The sequence below is a fragment of the Pogoniulus pusillus genome, chromosome 20 (assembly GCF_015220805.1).
Source record: "Pogoniulus pusillus isolate bPogPus1 chromosome 20, bPogPus1.pri, whole genome shotgun sequence".
In the NCBI taxonomy this organism is placed as follows: domain Eukaryota; kingdom Metazoa; phylum Chordata; class Aves; order Piciformes; family Lybiidae; genus Pogoniulus; species Pogoniulus pusillus.
In genome coordinates this window covers 22,519,787-22,539,081 of record NC_087283.1, presented here as the reverse complement: position 1 = coordinate 22,539,081, position 19,295 = coordinate 22,519,787, and the positions used below count along the sequence as shown (strand labels likewise).

General features: G+C 62.2%; 1 protein-coding gene across 1 annotated transcript in view; it reads right to left on the bottom strand.

Annotated features, from left to right (window-relative positions):
• HYDIN (HYDIN axonemal central pair apparatus protein) overlaps positions 1 to 19,295 on the bottom strand; it is a 197,935-nt gene that overhangs the window by 16,120 nt on the left and 162,520 nt on the right. Inside the window, 13 exon segments of the mRNA XM_064159820.1 lie at positions 1,668 to 1,826; positions 2,793 to 2,991; positions 3,158 to 3,327; positions 4,217 to 4,438; positions 6,069 to 6,276; positions 8,107 to 8,254; positions 9,455 to 9,620; positions 9,959 to 9,988; positions 9,990 to 10,095; positions 13,211 to 13,423; positions 15,850 to 16,078; positions 17,024 to 17,136; positions 17,878 to 18,038. Of these exon segments, the coding sequence (XP_064015890.1) occupies positions 1,668 to 1,826; positions 2,793 to 2,991; positions 3,158 to 3,327; positions 4,217 to 4,438; positions 6,069 to 6,276; positions 8,107 to 8,254; positions 9,455 to 9,620; positions 9,959 to 9,988; positions 9,990 to 10,095; positions 13,211 to 13,423; positions 15,850 to 16,078; positions 17,024 to 17,136; positions 17,878 to 18,038 (2,124 nt within the window).

Genomic DNA, 19,295 nt, shown 5'->3' with positions numbered 1-19,295 from the left:
TGCCAGGGGAGGCTTAGGCTGGAGAGGAGGAGAAATGTCTCTGCTGGTGCAGTGGTCAGGGCTTGGCAGAGGCTGCCCAGGGAATGCCCCTGGCTGGAGGTGCTGCAGAGCTGTGTGGCCATGGCACCTGGGCAGAGGGTTTGGTGCCCAGGGTGGGGCTGGGTCGCTGCTGGCCTGGATGCTCTCAGAGAGCTTCCCCACCCAAACCACTCCATGATTCTGTGCTGCTGCAGGGCAGCAGTGAAGTGCCCATCCCTGGAGGGGTCCCAAAGCTGTGGCTGTGTGGTGCTGAGGGCCATGGGTTGGTGGTGGGACCCAGGACCTCAAAAGTCTCTTCCAACCAAAGTGCTTTTGTGATCCTCGGGTTCTGTTTCCCTGTGCTCTGCTCACCTGGGCACAGGGAGCTGCACTCCAGCTTCTAAAGGGATTTCCTTTGGGCTCCAAGAGAGCTGAAACTCTTGGATCACCTCCCCAGATCTCAGCCCCAGGGCCACATCCTAAGGTGTCTAAAAGAGCTGGCAGCAGCTGCACCTTCTGCCTCTTAGGGCACCCAGCTCAGGTGAGAGCCTTGCAAGGCCCAGCTGGGGGAGCAGCCCCAGGAGTGCAGGGGATGCCAGGAGAGCACAGAGGACTGCACACAGCCACCTGCAGCTGCCAGCTCCCTGCTGCTGGAGCAGCCCCAGGAGTGCAGGGGATGCCAGGAGAGCACAGAGGACTGCACACAGCCACCTGCAGCTGCCAGCTCCCTGCTGCTGGAGCAGCCCCAGGAGTGCAGGGGATGCCAGGAGAGCAGAGAGGACTGCACACAGCCACTTGCAGCTGCCAGCTCCCTGCTGCTGGAGCAGCCCCAGGAGTGCAGGGGATGCCAGGAGAGCACAGAGAACTGCACACAGCCACCTGCAGCTGCCAGCTCCCACCCAGCTCCCTGCTGCTGGAGCAGCCCCAGGAGTGCAGGGGATGCCAGGAGAGCACAGAGGACTGCACACAGCCACCTGCAGCTGCCAGCTCCCTGCTGCTGGAGCAGCCCCAGGAGTGCAGGGGATGCCAGGAGAGCAGAGAGGATTGCACACAGCCACCTGCAGCTGCCAGCTCCCTGCTGCTGGAGCAGCCCCAGGAGTGCAGGGGATGCCAGGAGAGCAGAGAGGACTGCACACAGCCACCTGCAGCTGCCAGCTCCCTGCTGCTGGAGCAGCCCCAGGAGTGCAGGGGATGCCAGGAGAGCACAGAGGACTGCACACAGCCACCTGCAGCTGCCAGCTCCCTGCTGCTGGAGCAGCCCCAGGAGTGCAGGGGATGCCAGGAGAGCAGAGAGGACTGCACACAGCCACCTGCAGCTGCCAGCTCCTGCTGCTGGAGCAGCCCCAGGAGTGCAGGGAGATGCCAGGAGAGCAGAGAGGACTGCACACAGCCACCTGCAGCTGCCAGCTCCCTGCTGCTGGAGCAGCCCCAGGAGTGCAGGGAGATGCCAGGAGAGCAGAGAGAACTGCACACAGCCACTTGCAGCTGCCAGCTCCCTGCTGCTGGAGCAGCCCCAGGAGTGCAGGGGATGCCAGGAGAGCACAGAGGACTGCACACAGCCACTTGCAGCTGCCAGCTCCCACCCAGCCCCCCTGCAGGCATCCCCTGAGGCACAGCAGAGTGCTCTCCAGTGAAGCAAGAGGCCTTACCCCAGCTTCTTGCAGCTCTGGTGTGGTGGTCATGAGACTGAGCTTAAAAGTGAGAGGGGCAGCACTGTTGTTGGCTATGGTGACCTCCTTCTTCACCACCTGCCCAATGGAGAGGGCTCCCAGCATCACCACCTGCCCTGGAGGCTCCAGGACGTCAACCTGAGGCAGGAGGGATGGATATAAAGGGCAAGGGAAGGAGGGCAAAAGGGGCAGGGGAAGGAGGGCAAAAGGGGCAAGAGAAGGAGGGCAAAAGGGGCAGGGGGAAGGAAGGCAGAAGGGGCAAGGGGAAGGAGGGCAAAAGGGGCAAAGGGGAAGGAGGGCAAGAGGGGCAAGGGGAAGGAGGGCAAAAGGGACAAGGGGAAGGAGGGCAAAAGGGGCAAGGGGAAGGAGGGCAAAAGGGGCAGGGGAAGGAGGGCAAAAGGGGCAAGGGGAAGGAGGGCAAAAGGGGCAAAGGGGAAGGAGGGCAAAAGGGGCAAAGGGGAAGGAGAGCAAAAGAGGCAAAGGGGAAGGAGGGCAAAAGGGGCAAAGGGGAAGGAGGGCAAAAGGGGCAAAGGGGAAGGAGGGCAAAAGGGGCAGGAGAAGGAGGGCAAAAGGGGCAAGGGGAAGGAGGGCAAAAGGGGCAAAGGGGAAGGAGGGCAAAAGGGGCAGGGGAAGGAGGGCAAAAGGGGCAAGGGGAAGGAGGGCAAAAGGGGCAAGGGGGAAGGAGGGCAAAAGGGGCAAGGGGGAAGGAGGGCAAAAGGGGCAAGGGGGAAGGAGGGCAAAAGGGGCAAGGGGAAGGAGGGCAAAAGGGGCAAGGGGGAAGGAGGGCAAAAGGGGCAAGGGGAAGGAGGGCAAAAGGGGCAAGGGGAAGGAGGGCAAAAGGGGCAAGGGGAAGGAGGGCAAAAGGGGCAGGGGAAGGAGGGCAAAAGGGGCAAGGGGAAGGAGGGCAAAAGGGGCAAGGAAAGGAGGGCAAAAGGGGCAAAGGGGAAGGAGGGCAAAAGGGGCAAGGGGAAGGAGGGCAAAAGGGGCAAGGAGAAGGAGGGGAAAAGTTTCTCTGCCCAAAAGATGAGGAAGAGATGAGGAAGAAGGAGAGAAGCCACTCTGGCTGCCTGCCCTCTGGGCTTTAGTGGGTGGCTCCCATCTCACCTTCACCTCCACGCCCCTGCCTCGCACCTCCACCGCCTGCCGGCACAGCCCATTGACTTCAAACGGGACCAGCTCCCGGTAAGATGCAGCCTCTCTGGGACAGAAGGTGATGGGGACCTCCACTGTCCCTCCTGCCTGCAGGATGCACCCTGGGAAGTCCACCTCCAGGTGAGCAGTGCTGGTGAACAGGCAGGTCAGGCTGGCAAAGAGGAACAGAGGCGTCACAAGGCTGCCTGTGCCCAGATGGCACCATAGGGGCTGTCTGGGGCTCTCCTGTCTCCTCTCCCTGCACCCTCAGGGGTGAGGAGGATGTGGAGCAGAGCTGTGCCAAGTGGAGGCTAAAGGAGAGCCTGGGGGGGACCCACCTCAGGGCTTTGTCTGCCTTGTTGGTGATGAGGAGGCTGCGGCGGGCGGGCGGCAGCCCAGGCTGGGAGAGGAAGCAGGCCCCGAAGTTGAGGCTGGTGGTGGAGAAGTGGACCCTGGGCACGACCACGGTGGCCAGCAGCAGGCAGGTGAAGCTGGGCCCCTTGCTGATCTGCTGGGGGAAGCACTGTGTGAGGCAGCTGAGGAGGTGGAAGCACCACTGCAAGGGGCAGAGCTGCTGCGGGCGCAGGGACGGGGGGCAGCAGCCTGCAGTGCCAACGAGGGAGGGCAGGTGACAAAGAGCCTCAGCAGGGAAGGAGGTGGAAGGGCTGAGAGGGCCTTAGGGGACTTCTGGCACTGCTTTGTGCTGTCACAGCTGTGCCACATGTGGGCAGGACCTTGCTGAGCTGTGGCACCCAACTCCAGCAGGGCACTGGCAGGGAGAGGCAGCTCCAGCTGCATCTGCATGGACATGCAGCAGGTGAGGAGAGGCTGAGCCCTGGGGCTGAGAGCCTGCAGCAGAGCAGCCCCAGAGGGCAGCTGAGCAGTGCTCAGCAAGAGCTGAAGGAGCTGTGGGGGGCAAGAGCCTGGGGCCAGACTCTGCTCAGTGGTGCCAAGGGGCAGGCCAAGGGGCAGTGGGCACAAAGTGGCACCCAGGAGGCTCCATGTGAGCAGGAGGAGAAAGCTGTTTGGTGTGAGGCTGCTGGAGCCTGGAGCAGGCTGCCCAGAGAGGCTGTGGAGTCTCTGCAGAGCTTCCAACCCCCCCCCATGGCACTGTGCTGCTGGGCAGGCTGCTGTGGGTGCCCTGCTGGGGCAGGGGCTTGAGCTGGGTGATCCCAGAACTCCTTTCCCACCACTCTGGGATTCTGTGCCACAATCAGAGATATATCCTGCCACAAAAGTGCTCCCAGAGTGGCCCTGGATGAGCACTCATGGAAATGTTCAGCTCAGGAGCTGCCAGGAGCCTCACTTTGCCAGCAGGAGCCTCTTTGCCCTGTCGAGGCTCTTTAGCTCTGGCCAAGCTGCTGTGCAGGCAGGGGGAAGGTCCCACTGTGGCTCACCTGCAGCACCAGCTCCACATCCTTCAGAGGGCACATCCTCTGGGGGTGAAACACCAGCTGGGCCTCTGTGCTGCCCCCTGCCCAGACGCTGCCCGATGCGGGGGTGATGCTCAGCGCCTGCCTGCAGGCGGCAGGACCACGCAGCTCCCAGCAGAAGCTGAAGCTCAACTTGCCACGGTTGCAGAGCCTGAAGATGTGCCTGATGGTGTCATTTAGCTGGACCTGTGAGGGTGAGGAGAAGGGGGTGAGGAGGCTGAGGAGAAGGGGGTGGGGAGAGGATGGTGAGGAGGGGTGGGGAGAAGGGGGTGAGGAGAAGAGGGTGGGGTTGAGGAGGCTGGGGAGAAGGGGATGGGGAGAAGAGGGTTGGGAGAGGAGGGTGAGAAAGCTGAGGAGGGGATGAGGAGGGTGGGGAAAACAGAGTGGGAAGAGGATGGTAGTGAGGGTGAGGAGGGTGGGGAGAAAGGGGTGAGAAGAGGGTTGAGAGAGGAGGGTGAGAAGGCTGAGGAGAAGGGGATGAGGAGGGTGGGGAGATGATGGTAGGGAGGGTGGGGAGAGTGGGGAGAAGGGGGTGGTGAGGCTGGGGAGAAGGGAGTGTGGAGAGGAGAGTGAGAAGTGAGAGGAGCATGAGGAGGGTTGGGAGAAGGCTGAGAAGGAGGTGGGGAGAGGATGTTGAGGAGGGGTGGGGAGAAGGGGGTGAAGAGAAGAGGGTGGGGTTGAGGAGGCTGGGGAGAAGGGGATGGGGAGAAGAGGGTTGGGAGAGGAGGGTGAGAAAGCTGAGGAGGGGATGAGGAGGGTGGGGAAAACAGAGTGGGAAGAGGAGGGTGGGGAGAGGATGGTAGTGAGGGTGAGGAGAGTAGGGAGAAAAGGGTGAAGAGGCTGGGGAGAAGGAAGGGGGAGATGAGAGTGAGGAGTGAGAGTGAGGAGGGTGGGGAGAAGGCTGAGAAGAAGGAGCAGGGGAGAGAGGTGGGGAGAAGGGGGTGAGGAGAAGAGGGTTGGGAGAGGAGGGTGAGAAAGCTGAGGAGGGGATGAGGAGGGTGGGGAGAACGGGGTGAGAAGAGGGTGAGGAGGCTGAGAAGGAGGTGGGGAGAGGATGCTGAGGAGGCTGGGGAGAAGGGGGTGGGGAGAGGAGTGTGGAGAGAGGAGGGTGAGGAGCTTGGGGAGAGGAGGGTGAGGAAGCTGAGGAGAAGGGGGTAAGGAGGATGGGGAGAGGAGGGCGAAGGGGGTGGGGAGAGGAGGGCGAAGGGAGTGGGGAGGATGGGGAGAGGAGGGTGAAGAGCATGGGGAGAGGAGGGTGAGGAAGCTGAGGAGAAGGGGGTAAGGAGGATGGGGAAAGGAGGGCAAAGGGGATGGGGAGAGGAGGGCGAAGGGAGTGGGGAGGATGGGGAGAGGAGGGTGAGGAAGCTGAGGAGAAGGGGGTAAGGAGGATGGGGAGAGGAGGCTGAAGAGGGTGGGGAGAGGAGGGCGGGAGAGGAGGGTAAGGAGGATGGGGAGAGGAGGGTGAAGAGCATGGGGAGAGGAGGGTGAGGAAGCTGAGGAGAAGGGGGTAAGGAGGATGGGGAGAGGAGGGCGAAGGGGGTGGGGAGAGGAGGGTAAGGAGGATGGGGAGAGGAGGGTGAGGGGGGTGAGGAGCACGGGGGAAGGCTGCAGCCGGCAGTGAGCGGCCCCCAGCCCAGCCGTCCCTCGCCCCGGCGCTGCCCTGCCCTGCCCTGCCGCCGCCGGCCGAGCCCAGCGCTCCGCTCCGCCGCGGTGAGAGCTGCGCAGCCCCGGGCGAGGCTCAGCCCGGGCGAGGCTCAGCCCCGGGCGAGGCTCACCCCGCGGCGCTCCGAGCCGGCCGGGCCGGGCCGGGACTCACCTCCTGGAGGTCGATGCGGTTGAGCCGCCTGGCGCTGAGCTCCCGGACGCGGCCGTCGCTGCCCTCAGCCTGCACGGCCACTGCAAGGCTGCAGCCGGTGGCCTTCAGGTTGAAGCGCAGGGGCTGGGGCTTGCCCTGGACATCGCACCTGAGGTTGAAGACCACCTCTCCTTCCACTGCTGGCGTGAGGCTCACTCTGATGGGCAGCCTGGGGAGAGGAGACCTTTTGTGTTGCTTCCTCTCTCAGCTCCACTTCGGCTGCTGCGGGGGCAAGCAGCTGCGGGGGCAAGCCTGGTTGACGCCAGGAGCAAGCACTCTGCCCTTGAGGGTGCCCTGCGGTGGAGCATGCCCTGGTGAGAGCCAGCAGTGTGCCCAGGTGGCCAAGGGAGCCAGTGGCATCCTGGCCTGTATCAGCAATGGTGTGGCCAGCAGGAGCAGGGAGGTCATTCTGCCCCTGTACTCTGCACTGGTTAGACCACACCTTGAGTGCTGTGTTCAGTTCTGGGCCCCCCAGTTTAGGAGGGACATTGAGATGCTTGAGCGTGTCCCAGAGAAGGGCAGCGAGGCTGGGGAGAGGCCTTGAGCACAGCCCTACGAGGAGAGGCTGAGGGAGCTGGGATTGGTTAGCCTGGAGAAGAGGAGGCTCAGGGCAGACCTTATTGCTGTCTGCAACTACCTGAGGGGAGGTTGTGGCCAGGAGGAGGTTGCTCTCTTCTCTCAGGTGGCCAGCACCAGAACGAGAGGACACAGCCTCAGGCTGTGCCAGGGGAGATTTAGGCTGGAGGTGAGGAGAAAGTTCTTCCCTGAGAGAGTCATTGGACACTGGAATGGGCTGCCCGGGGAGGTGGTGGAGTCGCCGTCCCTGGAGCTGTTCAAGGCAGGACTGGACGTGGCACTTGGTGCCATGGTCTGGCCTTGAGCTCTGTGCTAAAGGGTTGGACTTGATGAGCTGTGAGGTCTCTTCCAACCTTGGTGATACTGTGAGACTGTGACACTGTGAGAGCTGCTCAGGATGTGATGAGCTCAGGCAGTGAAGAGGAGGAGGAGGGCTCAGGAGCGGGCAGCAAGCCCTGTGACTGCCTTCAGCCCTGGCTCCGGAGCCCTCTGCTGCCCCAGGCACCCCTGGAGAGCCTCACTTCTGAGCTGCAAGGCAGCAGTAACAGCCTCCTCGGGCAGAGCAATCATCCATCCACCCCCTGGCAGCACTGCAGCGTGGCACCAGCTCCCCAGCAGCCAGCAGAGTGCTCCAGTGGCCCAGGCCAGGGGGCTCCTGGGGCGCAGGAAGAATGCAGGCAGCAGGGCAAGGGAGGTTCTCCTCCTTCTCCTCCCTCTCTCCTCTCTGCTCTGCCCTGCTGAGGCCACATCTGCAGTCCTAGCCCCAGGTCTGGGCTTTCTACCCAGCTGCAGAGAGGCAGAGAGACAGAGAAGTGCTGGGGAGAGCCAGGGCAGGCTGCAGAGCTGCTGAGGGGCCTGGAGCAGCTCTGGAGCAGCAGAGGCTGAGAGCCCTGGGGCTGAGAGCCTGCAGCAGAGCAGCCCCAGAGGGCAGCTGAGCAGTGCCCAGCAAGGGCTGAAGGAGCTGTGGGGGGCAAGAGCCTGGGGCCAGACTCTGCTCAGTGGTGCCCAGGCACAGCCAAGGGGCAGTGGGCACAAAGTGGCACTCAGGAGGGCTCCATGTGAGCAGGAGGAGAAAGCTGTTTGGTGTGAGGCTGCTGGAGCCTGGAGCAGGCTGCCCAGAGAGGCTGTGGAGTCTCTGCAGAGCTTCCAACCCCCCCTGGGCACTGTGCTGCTGGGCAGGCTGCTGTGGGTGCCAGGCTGGGGCAGGGAGGGTTGGAGTGGCTGATGCCAGAGCTCCCTTCACAGCTCCAGCAGGCTGGCACTGTCTGCACACCACCCAGCTGCCTGGTGGCCTGATGACTGCAGGTCAGCAGAGATCTGAGCAGCTCTCCCTTCTCAGGTGGGTCCCAGCAGCTGCTGCAGGAGGCTCCTCTCCTGCTGCCTGCAGCAAGCCCCAGCTCAGCATCCCAGGGCAGGATCCTACCTGGCAAGGGGAGCGATGGAGCCTCGCAGGGGCTCTACCCTCAGGGAGGTGCTGCAGTCCTCTGAGAAGAGGGAGTTGCCTCTGAAAGCAAAGCTGAAGGCCTCCTCCTCACTGTTGATCATGGTGATGGTCTGCTGGACCTCCTGGCCTGAGGAAGAGGATGAAGCAGCTGCTGGAAACCTTCTGCTCCTCTGGCCGCTGGGCAACCGGCGGCGAGGGGCAGTGCCCGCAGCATGCCACGCTCAGGGTGGAGACCTCAGCCTCTGTGTCACCCTCAGATCCTTGCCTGGGGGCAGCCCCCAGCATCTGCCACATCCTTGCCATGCACCTGAACAGGCTCACAGGTGCCAGGGGTGGGAAGGGACCCAAGGAGCTCATCCAGCCCAACCCCCCCTGCCCCAGCAGGGCCACACAGTCCAGCTCAGGGCACACAGGAGCACATCCAGACAGGGCTGGGAAGGCTCCAGAGACTCCACAGCCTCTCTGGGCAGCCTGTGCCAGGCTCTGGGACCCTTCCAGCCAAGAAGTTGCCCTTGTGCTGAGCTGAGCCTCCTGTGCTGCAGCTTCCATCCACTGCTGCTTGGCCTAGCCCAGGGAGCAGTGAGCAGAGCCTGTCCCCCCCTCCTGCCCCCAGCCCCCAGAGAGTTGCAGACATTGATCCAATCCCCTCTCAGCCTTCTCTTCTCCAGCCTAAGCAGCCCCAGGGCCCTCAGCCTCTCCTCCCCAGGCACTGCTCCAGGCCCCTCAGCATCCTCACAGCCTCCCCTGGACCCTCTCCAGCAGTTCCTGTCCCTCTGCACCTGGGGAGCCCCAAACTGAAGGCAGGGCTCAAGAGGAGCTCTCAGCAGGGCAGAGCAGAGGGGCAGGAGAAGCTCCCTGGCTCTGCTGGGCACACTCTGCTGAGTGCCCCCCAGGCCCCCATTGGCCTCTTGGCCCCCAGGGCACATTGCTGTGCCAGGGATGCTCTGCCCCAGCACCCCCAGGGCCCTCTCCTTGGGGCTGCTCTCCAGCAGTCACCTCCCAGCCTCTGCTGCTGCAGTTTGCTCTTCCTCCCCAGGTGCAGGACTCTGCCCTGGCCTTGCTGAGCCTCCTTTGGCTCCTCTGTGCCCAGCTCTGTGCCCAGGGCTCTCTGGGTGGCAGCACAGCCTGCAGCTGGCTCAGCCAAGCCTCCCAGCTTGGTGTCCTCCCCTCCCCTTCCATTGCCTCGGGCATTGGTGTGCCAGGAGCTGGAGCCTCTGCTCCCAAGTGCCCATCTGCACATCCAGCTTCCCGCTGGGAGCCTGCTGGAATGCCAGGAGTGCTGGAGGGGCCCAGCTGTCAGGCTGGGAGCCGTTGCCATGGTGCTCACCTATCAGCAGCTGCTGCAAGTTGAGGTGGCATCTGTCCAGAGTCACCAGCGGGTCGGTGGCAGTGCCCACCAAGAGGAAGGGGACTGAAACCTTCTGCTCAGGGATTGCAAAGACCCAGAACGGACTCCGTGGTGCCAGGTGCCAAGGGGTGAACTCAAACTTCATCTGGGGGGAGGAAGAGGCAAAGTGGCAGGGTAAGGGTTAGGGGAGAGTGCAGACTCCAGCTCCAAGGAAGCCCAAGGAGCTTCCAGGCTGGGAAGCTGTGAGCTCTCCTCAGCCTGTCCCCCACACCTGCCATGCTTTGGGGCTGCCAGTGCCACAGCTGTGCCCCTCACACCCCCAGAGCATGGCAGGTGTGGGGTAGAGAGGCAGATCAGGCTCAACTCTCCCTTTATACTGCAGGCAAAGGCTTCCTCATGGCCCTGGCACCAGGTGGGGCACCCAGGAGGTGCAGAGGTGGCACACTGTGTCCTGCCTCTACCTGCTTCATTCCCTGCACCCACCTCTGCTTTCTGCCCTGGCTGGATCTGTCCCTCTCTCCAGGAGGCAGGAGAAAGCCACTTCAGGAGGAGCTTCAGGGTCCTGGCAGCTCCATCGAAAGGAAAAGGCAGAGCTGGTAGGGTTCAGAACCCTGAAGGTCCTGGGAGGGCAAAGCAAAGAGAACTCCTGAGGTGGTCTGGGGACAGCAACTGGGACATGCTGCACCTGGGCCAGAACAATCCTCACAGCCAAACACAGGCTGGGGGAGGAGGTGACAGAAAAGCAGCCCTGTGGGAAAGGAGTTGGGGGTGCTGGTGGGGGAGAGCTGTGCAGGAGCCAGCAGTGGGAGACTGCAGCAAGGAGGCAAAGCACAGCCTGGGCTGCATCCAAAGCTGGGCTGCACCCAAAGCTGGGCTGCACCCAAAGCTGTGCTGCACCCAAAGCTGTGCTGCACCCAAAGCTGGGCTGCACCCAAAGCTGTGCTGCACCCAAAGCTGGGCTGCACCCAAAGCTGTGCTGCACCCAAAGCTGGGCTGCACCCAAAGCTGGGCTGCATCCAAAGCTGTGCTGCACCCAAAGCTGGGCTGCACCCAAAGCTGGGCTGCATCCAAAGCTGGGCTGCATCCAAAGCTGAGCTGCACCCAAAGCTGTGCTGCACCCAAAGCTTGGCTGCATCCAAAGCTGGGCTGCACCCAAAGCTGGGCTGCACCCAAAGCTGTGCTGCATCCAAAGCTGTGCAGCACCCAAAGCTGGGCTGCACCCAAAGCTGTGCTGCATCCAAAGCTGAGCTGCACCCAAAGCTGTGCTGCACCCAAAGCTTGGCTGCATCCAAAGCTGAGCTGCACCCAAAGCTGGGCTGCACCCAAAGCTGTGCTGCATCCAAAGCTGGGCTGCATCCAAAGCTGTGCTGCACCCAAAGCTGGGCTGCATCCAAAGCTGTGCTGCACCCAAAGCTGGGCTGCACCCAAAGCTGTGCTGCACCCAAAGCTGTGCTGCACCCAAAGCTGTGCTGCACCCAAAGCTGGGCTGCATCCAAAGCTGTGCAGCACCCAAAGCTGTGCTGCACCCAAAGCTGGGCTGCACCCAAAGCTGGGCTGCACCCAAACCTGGGCTGCACCCAAAGCTGGGCTGCACCCAAAGCTGGGCTGCACCCAAAGCTGTGCTGCACCCAAAACTGTGCTGCACCCAAAGCTGGGCTGCACCCAAAGCTGGGCTGCACCCAAAGCTGTGCTGCACCCAAAGCTTGGCTGCATCCAAAGCTGTGCTGCACCCAAAGCTTGGCTGCATCCAAAGCTGTGCTGCACCCAAAGCTTTGCTGCATCCAAAGCTGTGCTGCATCCAAAGCTGGGCTGCACCCAAAGCTGTGCTGCACCCAAAGCTGGGCTGCACCCAAAGCTGTGCTGCACCCAAAGCTGGGCTGCACCCAAAGCTGTGCTGCACCCAAAGCTTGGCTGCATCCAAAGCTGTGCTGCACCCAAAGCTGGGCTGCACCCAAAGCTGGGCTGCACCCAAAGCTGTGCTGCACCCAAAGCTGGGCTGCACCCAAAGCTGAGCTGCACCCAAAGCTGGGCTGCACCCAAAGCTGGGCTGCACCCAAAGCTGTGCTGCCACCCAAAGCTTGGCTGCATCCAAAGCTGGGCTGCACCCAAAGCTGTGCTGCACCCAAAGCTGTGCTGCATCCAAAGCTGTGCTGCACCCAAAGCTGGGCTGCACCCAAAGCTTGGCTGCATCCAAAGCTGTGCTGCATCCAAAGCTGTGCTGCACCCCAAAGCTTGGCTGCATCCAAAGCTGGGCTGCACCCAAAGCTGGGCTGCACCCAAAGCTGTGCTGCACCCAAAGCTGTGCTGCATCCAAAGCTGTGCTGCATCCAAAGCTGTGCTGCACCCAAAGCTTGGCTGCATCCAAAGCTGGGCTGCACCCAAAGCTGGGCTGCACCCAAAGCTGGGCTGCACCCAAAGCTTGGCTGCATCCAAAGCTGGGCTGCACCCAAATCTGGGCTGCACCCAAAGCTTGGCTGCATCCAAAGCTGTGCAGCACCCAAAGCTGGGCTGCACCCAAAGCTGGGCTGCACCCAAAGCTGGGCTGCACCCAAAGCTGGGCTGCATCCAAAGCTGGGCTGCACCCAAAGCTGGGCTGCATCCAAAGCTGGGCTGCACCCAAACCTGTGCTGCACCCAAAGCTGGGCTGCACCCAAAGCTGTGCTGCATCCAAAGCTGGGCTGCACCCAAAGCTGGGCTGCACCCCAAAGCTGGGCTGCATCCAAAGCTTGGCTGCATCCAAAGCTGGGCTGCACCCAAAGCTGTGCTGCACCCAAAGCTGTGATGCACCCAAAGCTGTGCTGCACCCAAAGCTGAGCTGCACCCAAAGCTGAGCTGCACCCAAAGCTGTGCTGCACCCAAAGCTGGGCTGCACCCAAAGCTGAGCTGCACCCAAAGCTGGGCTGCATCCAAAGCTGGGCTGCACCCAAAGCTGGGCTGCACCCAAAGCTGGGCTGCATCCAAAGCTGTGCTGCACCCAAAGCTGTGCTGCACCCAAAGCTGGGCTGCACCCAAAGCTGGGCTGCACCCAAAGCTGTGCTGCACTCAAAGCTGGGCTGCCAGCAGAGCCAGAGAGCTGATCCTGTGCTCTGCCGAGAGCTCACCTGGGTGCTGTGCCCAGCTCTGGAGCCCTCAGTATAGGCAGGACATGGAGCTGCCCAGAGACCCCCAGAACCAAGCAGCTTGGAAGAGAGCTCCAAGCTCATCCAGCCCAGCCTGGCACCCAGCCCTGCCCAACCAACCACACCATGGCACTCAGTGCCAACCTAGCACCCAGCCCTGCCCAAACAACCACACCATGGCACTCAGTGCCAACCTAGCACCCAGCCCTACCCAAACAACCACACCATGGCACTCAGTGCCCAGCCAGCCTTGGCTCCAACCCCTCCAGCCACGGCCACTCCACCACCTCCCTGGGCAGCCCATGCCAGTGCCAATCACTCTCTCTGCCAGCAGCTTCCTCCTCACAGCCAGCCCACACCTGCCCTGCCACAGCTTCAGCCTGGGGCCCCTTCTGCTGCTGCTGCCTGCCTGGCACCAGAGCCCAACCCCACCTGGCTACAGCCTCCCTGCAGGCAGCTGCAGGCAGCAATCAGCTCTGCCCTGATCCTCCTCTGCTGCAGCCTGCACCCCCCCAGCTCCCTCAGCCTCTCCTCACAGATGGGGCTTGGAAGAGAGGTCTCTGGTGAAAGGGGTGCCCAGGAGAGCACCCAGAGTGGGTGCCATGCCCATACCCACCTGCTCCTCCTGCAGCTCACTCCAACTGCTGCAAAGTGCAGCAGCCTGGTGCAGAGCTCTGGCCTTGGCCCCTCTGCTCCCTGCAGCTCGGGGTTGAGCCCTGTGCCACTGTTGCAGTCAGAGTCTTCCAGTTCAATGCAGTAGCTGCATGCCAGGCTCCTGCCCCTCACAGCCACCTCTGGGCCCTTCTGACCTGGCCTCAGGTTAGGAATTCTGGGGAGAAAGGGCCTGGCATGAGCCAGAGGCAGGTCCCAGCAGCCTGCTGCTCCTCCACTGTCTCTGATGGTGCAGGGCTGTAAGCAGGTAAGGAGGCCATGCCCAGGGAGGTGCCAGGGTGCCCAGGGAGGTGGTGTTAGCCTCATCCCTTGAGGTTCTGAGCAACCTGACCTAGTGTGAGGTGTCCCTGCCCAAGGGAACCAGATGATGCTCGAGGTCCCTTCCCACCCTGACACCAGTGACTGGCAAGGAAGCATCACCAGGAGAGACCTTCTGTCTGGAGAGCCTTCCTGCAGCTCTCACCCAGCTCCTGCTGCCCTCTGGGGCCTTCCTCCTTCACTCCACATCCCCTTCACTCCACATCCCCTTCACACCACATCCCCTTCACTCCACATCCCCTTCCCTCCACATCCCCTTCACTCCACATCCCCTTCCCTCCACATCCCCTTCACTCCACATCCCCTTCAGATCCCCTTCACTCCACATCCCTTTCCCTCCACATCCCCTTCCCTCCACATCCCCTTCACTCCACATCCCCTTCCCTCCACATCCCCTTCCCTCCACATCCCCTTCACTCCACATCCCCTTCCCTCCACATCCCCTTCCCTCCACATCCCCTTCACTCCACATCCCCCGTCCCTCCCCATCCCCTTCCCTCCACATCCCCTTCACTCCACATCCCCTTCCCTCCACATCCCCTTCACACCACATCCCCTTCCCTCCACATCCCCTTCACTCCACATCCACTTCCCTCCACATCCCCTTCCCTCCACATCCCCTTCACACCACATCCCCTTCAGATCCCCTTCACTCCACATCCCCTTCCCTCCACATCCCCTTCCCTCCACATCCCCTTCACTCCACATCCCCTTCCCTCCACATCCCCTTCCCTCCACATCCCCTTCACACCACATCCCCTTCAGATCCCCTTCCCTCCACATCCCCTTCCCTCCACATCCCCTTCCCTCCACATCCCCTTCACTCCACATCCCCTTCAGATCCCCTTCACTCCACATCCCCTTCCCTCCACATCCCCTTCACTCCACATCCCCTTCACTCCACATCCCCTTCACACCACATCCCCCTTCACTCCACATCCCCTTCAGATCCCCTTCACTCCACATCCCCTTCCCTCCACATCCCCTTCACTCCACATCCCCTTCAGATCCCCTTCCCTCCACATCCCCTTCACTCCACATCCCCTTCACACCACATCCCCTTCACTCCACATCCCCTTCCCTCCACATCCCCTTCACTCCACATCCCCTTCACTCTACATCCCCTTCACACCACATCCCCTTCACTCCACATCCCCTTCCCTCCACATCCCCTTCACTCCACATCCCCTTCAGATCCCCTTCACTCCACATCCCTTTCCCTCCACATCCCCTTCCCTCCACATCCCCTTCCCTCCACATCCCCTTCAGATCCCCTTCACTCCACATCCCCTTCCCTCCACATCCCCTTCCCTCCACATCCCCTTCACTCCACATCCCCTTCCCTCCACCTCCCCTTCCCTCCACATCCCCTTCACACCACATCTCCTTCACTCCACATCCCCTTCACTCCACATCCCCTTCACTCCACATCCCCTTCACACCACATCCCCTTCACTCCACATCCCCTTCACTCCACATCCCCTTCACACCACATCCCCTTCACTCCACATCCCCTTCACTCCACATCCCCTTCACACCACATCTCCTTCACTCCACATCCCCTTCACTCCACATCCCCTTCACACCACATCTCCTTCACTCCACATCCCCTTCACACCACATCCCCTTCAGATCCCCTTCACTCCACATCCCCTTCACACCACATCCCCTTCACACCACATCCCCTTCACACCACATCCCCTTCACACCACATCTCCTTCACTCCACATCCCCTTCACACCACATCCCCTTCACTCCACATCCCCTTCACACCACATCCCCTTCACACCACATCCCCTTCACACCACATCTCCTTCACTCCACATCCCCTTCACACCACATCCCCCTTCACTCCACATCCCCTTCACACCACATCCCCTTCACTCCAGATCCCCTTCAGATCTCCTTCACTCCACATCTCCTTCACTCCACATCCCCTTCAGATCTCCTTCACTCCACATCTCCTTCACTCCACATCCCCTTCACTCCACATCCCCTTCACTCCACATCCCCTTCAGATCTCCTTCACTCCACATCTCCTTCACACCACATCCCCTTTACACCACATCCCCTTCACTCCACATCCTCTTCACTCCACATCCCTTTCACTCCACATCTCTCCCCAGGCTGCTGGACCATCTCCCTCTGCTTCACTGGGTTGCTTTCTGCTGCATCCCTTGGGCTGCCCATCCCCAGCTCCTTGCTCCCTCCCCCTCCAGCTCCCCACCAGCAGCATGGGTTGCAAAGGCACTGGACACTGCCTACCTGCAGAGCATCCTGCTCTGGAAATCTCCCACTTCCAGTGGGGAGAACTTCAGCTGGAATTGCTGCTCCTGCCCTGCAGGGATGGTGCCGCTGCAAGGCTGGATGGAGAACACTGAGCTGGCACTGGTGGGCTCCAGACATGAGCTGAGGGTGGAGGAGACCTGCTCTGAGGCATGGCTCAAACAGGGGCTGGACTGAGGAGTCACAGGAGTGGAGGAATGGAGATCCCCTGGGGAAGGAAGAGGTTGGAATCAGAGCCCTGCTTTGGTTGGAAGAGACCTTTTAGGGTCATTGCACCAAGCCTTGACCCAGCAGTGCCCAGGGCAGCACCAACCCATGGCCCTCAGCACCATACAGCTTTGAAACCCCTCCAGGGATGGGGACTCCTCCACTGCCCTGGGCAGCCTGGGCCAGGCCTTGGCAACCCTCAAGGGGAAGAAATTGTTCCTCGTGGCCAACCTGAGCCTGCCCTGGGGCAGCCTGAGGCCGTTTTGGTTTGTGCTTGGGAGCAGAGCCCAGCCCCAGCTGGCTGCAGCCTCCTCTCAGGGAGCTGCACAGAGCAATGAGCTCTGCCTCAGCCTCCTCTGCCCCACACTGCACACCCCCAGATCCCTCAGCTGCCCCTCCCCAGCCCTCTGCTCCAGACCCTTCCCCACCTTTCCTGCCCTGCTCTGGACCTGCTCCAGCTCCTCACTGTCCTCCTTGAAGTGAGAGGCTCCAAACTGCACCCAGCACTCAAGCTGTGCCCTCAGTAGTGCCCAGCCCAGGGGCACAATCCCTGCTGCTGATCCAGCCCAGGCTGCTGGTGCCCTTCCTGCCCACCTGGGCACCCCCTGGCTCCTCTCCAGCTGCAGCTGCCCAACACTCAGCTCCTTTTTCTGCTGGGCACTTTCCCAGCCACTCTGCCCCGAGCCTGGAGCCTTCCTGGGTTGGTCATGAGCCAAAGTCCTCCTGGGGAGTGAGGGCTCCAGAACTGCCCCCAGGTCTCAAGCTGTGTCCTCCCCAGTACTGAGTCCAGGGGGGGACAAGCCCTGCCCTGCTCCTGCTGCCCACACCAAGGTGGCTGAGCAGGGATGGCAAAGGATGTTTTGGGGTGCAGTGGCACCATAAGGCCTCAGCTGCCAGCTTGAGATGCCCAGGCAGGCCCAGGTGCCACACAGAGCCAATCTCTCACCATCCAGAGTGGGCAGCAGCAGCTCCTCAGAGCAGCTCCCTGCCCTCTGCTCCTGCACAGCCTCCATCCAGGTGTACTCCAGGGCCACATTCCCTGTGTTGCAGAGTGGGAAGCTGGAAAGCAAAGAGGAGCAATGAAAAGCTGCACAGAGCCAAAGGCAGCAGAGAGCTGCCCCTGCCTGGGGGGCTCCTGGCACCCCTCTCTGTGTGCTGAGGGGCAGCCAACTCTGCCACCAGCTCTGGGCTGCCCCAAGGCAAAGAGTGGGAGAGGGAAAAGGACATCCCTGGTGCCCAGGAGCTCAAAGGCAAGGCTCTCCTGCTGGGCTTTCTGCCTTGCTTGGACACCACTGTGAGTGCCAACTCATCCCCCAGCAGGTGAGGATGGGCAAGACCCCAGGAAGGCAAAGCCATGGCTGGCACAGCAGAGCTCAGCCTCTCCTGGCACCTCTTGGCCACCACCTCCTGCAGCTGTGTGGGCACCCAGCCAGGGCTGGGAAAGGATGGCACAAGAGAGGACTTTGTTCAGGGCATGAGCAGAGGTGGCACTGACTGCACAGCCCCAGCAAGGCCTCATGCCCACACAGGGCACATCTCCAGGCCCTCAGCACCAGTGGAAGCTGAGACTCTGGAGCCAGCGGGCACCTGGACCCAGGACACCCCTCCAAGGCTGGGCAACCCTGGCATCAGATTGCTGAGGCAGCCAAGCAATAGAAACCTGCCAGTGCCAGCTTGGTTGGCACACAGCTCTGAGCAGAAAGCAAAGCAGAGACCCTCAGAGGGCACAGCAGGCACTGGGGCAGCCCTGGGCAAAGGCAGCTCCCACCTCTAGGTCCCTGCCTGGGCTCCAGCACTCACCTGGAGGTGCTGGTGTGGCACATCAGGGTGCCCTGGAACTCAACCCTTTCTGTGCCCAGCTTGACCTCAGCATAGGCCACCAGGGCACTGAGCAGCAGCTGCACCTCCCTGCTGCTGCCCTCCAGCACACTGTGAGCTGGCTCTGGCCTGGGCTCCAGCAGCTGCAGAGAGAGGAGGGAAGAGTCACTGAGCAGAGCCTGGAGAGCCAAGGGGCAGCAGAGCTCGGCCAGTGCCAGGGGCAGGGGCACCTCCTGCCAGCACAGGCTGCTCAAGGCCTCATCCAGGCTGGTCCTGAACACCTCCAGGGAGGTTGTGGAGCACAGAAGCACAGAATGGGATCTTTGATCCCATTCTGTGCTTCTGTGCTCCACAACCTCCCTGGGCAACCTGTGCCAGGCTCTCCCCACCCTCACTGCCAACACTTCCTCCCTCCTCTCCACTCTCCCTCTCCCCTCTCCCAGCTCAGAGCCATTCTCCCTCCTCCTGGCACTGCCAGCCCTTGCCCAAAGTCCCTCCCCAGCTCCCCTGCAGCCCCTTCAGGCACTGCAAGGCTGCTCTCAGCTCTCCCTGCAGCCTTCTCCTCCCCAGGCTGCACAGCCCCAACTCTGCCAGCCTGTGCCCACAGCAGAGCTTCTCCAGCAGCCTCTCAGCCTCTCGGTGGCCTCCTCTGGCCCCTGCCCAGCAGCTCCAGGCCCTTCCTGTGCTGGGTTCCCAGAGCTGGAGGCAGTGCTGCAGGGGAGGGCTGAGCAGAGCAGATTGGAGGGGCAGAATCCCCTCCCTGTGCTGCTGGCCGAGGCCAATCCTCAGCTCTGTTCTTCAGCCAGAGCAGCCCCAGAGGGCAGCTGAGCAGTGCCCAGCAAGGGCTGAAGGAGCTGTGGGGGGCAAGAGCCTGGGGCCAGACTCTGCTCAGTGGTGCCAAGGGGCAGTGGGCACAAAGTGGCACCCAGGAGGCTCCATGTGAGCAGCAGGAGAAAGCTGTTTGGTGTGAGGCTGCTGGAGCCTGGAGCAGGCTGCCCAGAGAGGCTGTGGAGTCTCTGCAGAGCTTCCAACCCCCCCTGGGCACTGTGCTGCTGGGCAGGCTGCTGTGGGTGCCCTGCTGGGGCAGGGGCTTGGGCTGGGTGAGCTCCAGAGGTCCCTTCCAACCCAAACCATGCTGAGATCCTGGGATTCCATGACCCTGACACTGAGGTCAGCCACTGCTGAGCTCTGCTGCCTTCCTCCCAGGTCCTGGCTCTTCCTCCTCACGACTGGGTGAGCTCCAGAGGTGCCCTCCCCACCCAGCACATCTGCAAGGCTCCAGCCTTTGGCAGAAGGTTTGCCCATGCCCAAAGCCTCTCTTGCCCAAGAGGCCTCCCCCACCTTGTGTGCCCCCTTCTGAGCAGGCTGTGGCCTGCTGCTCCTCCTCAGGGTGGGCACCC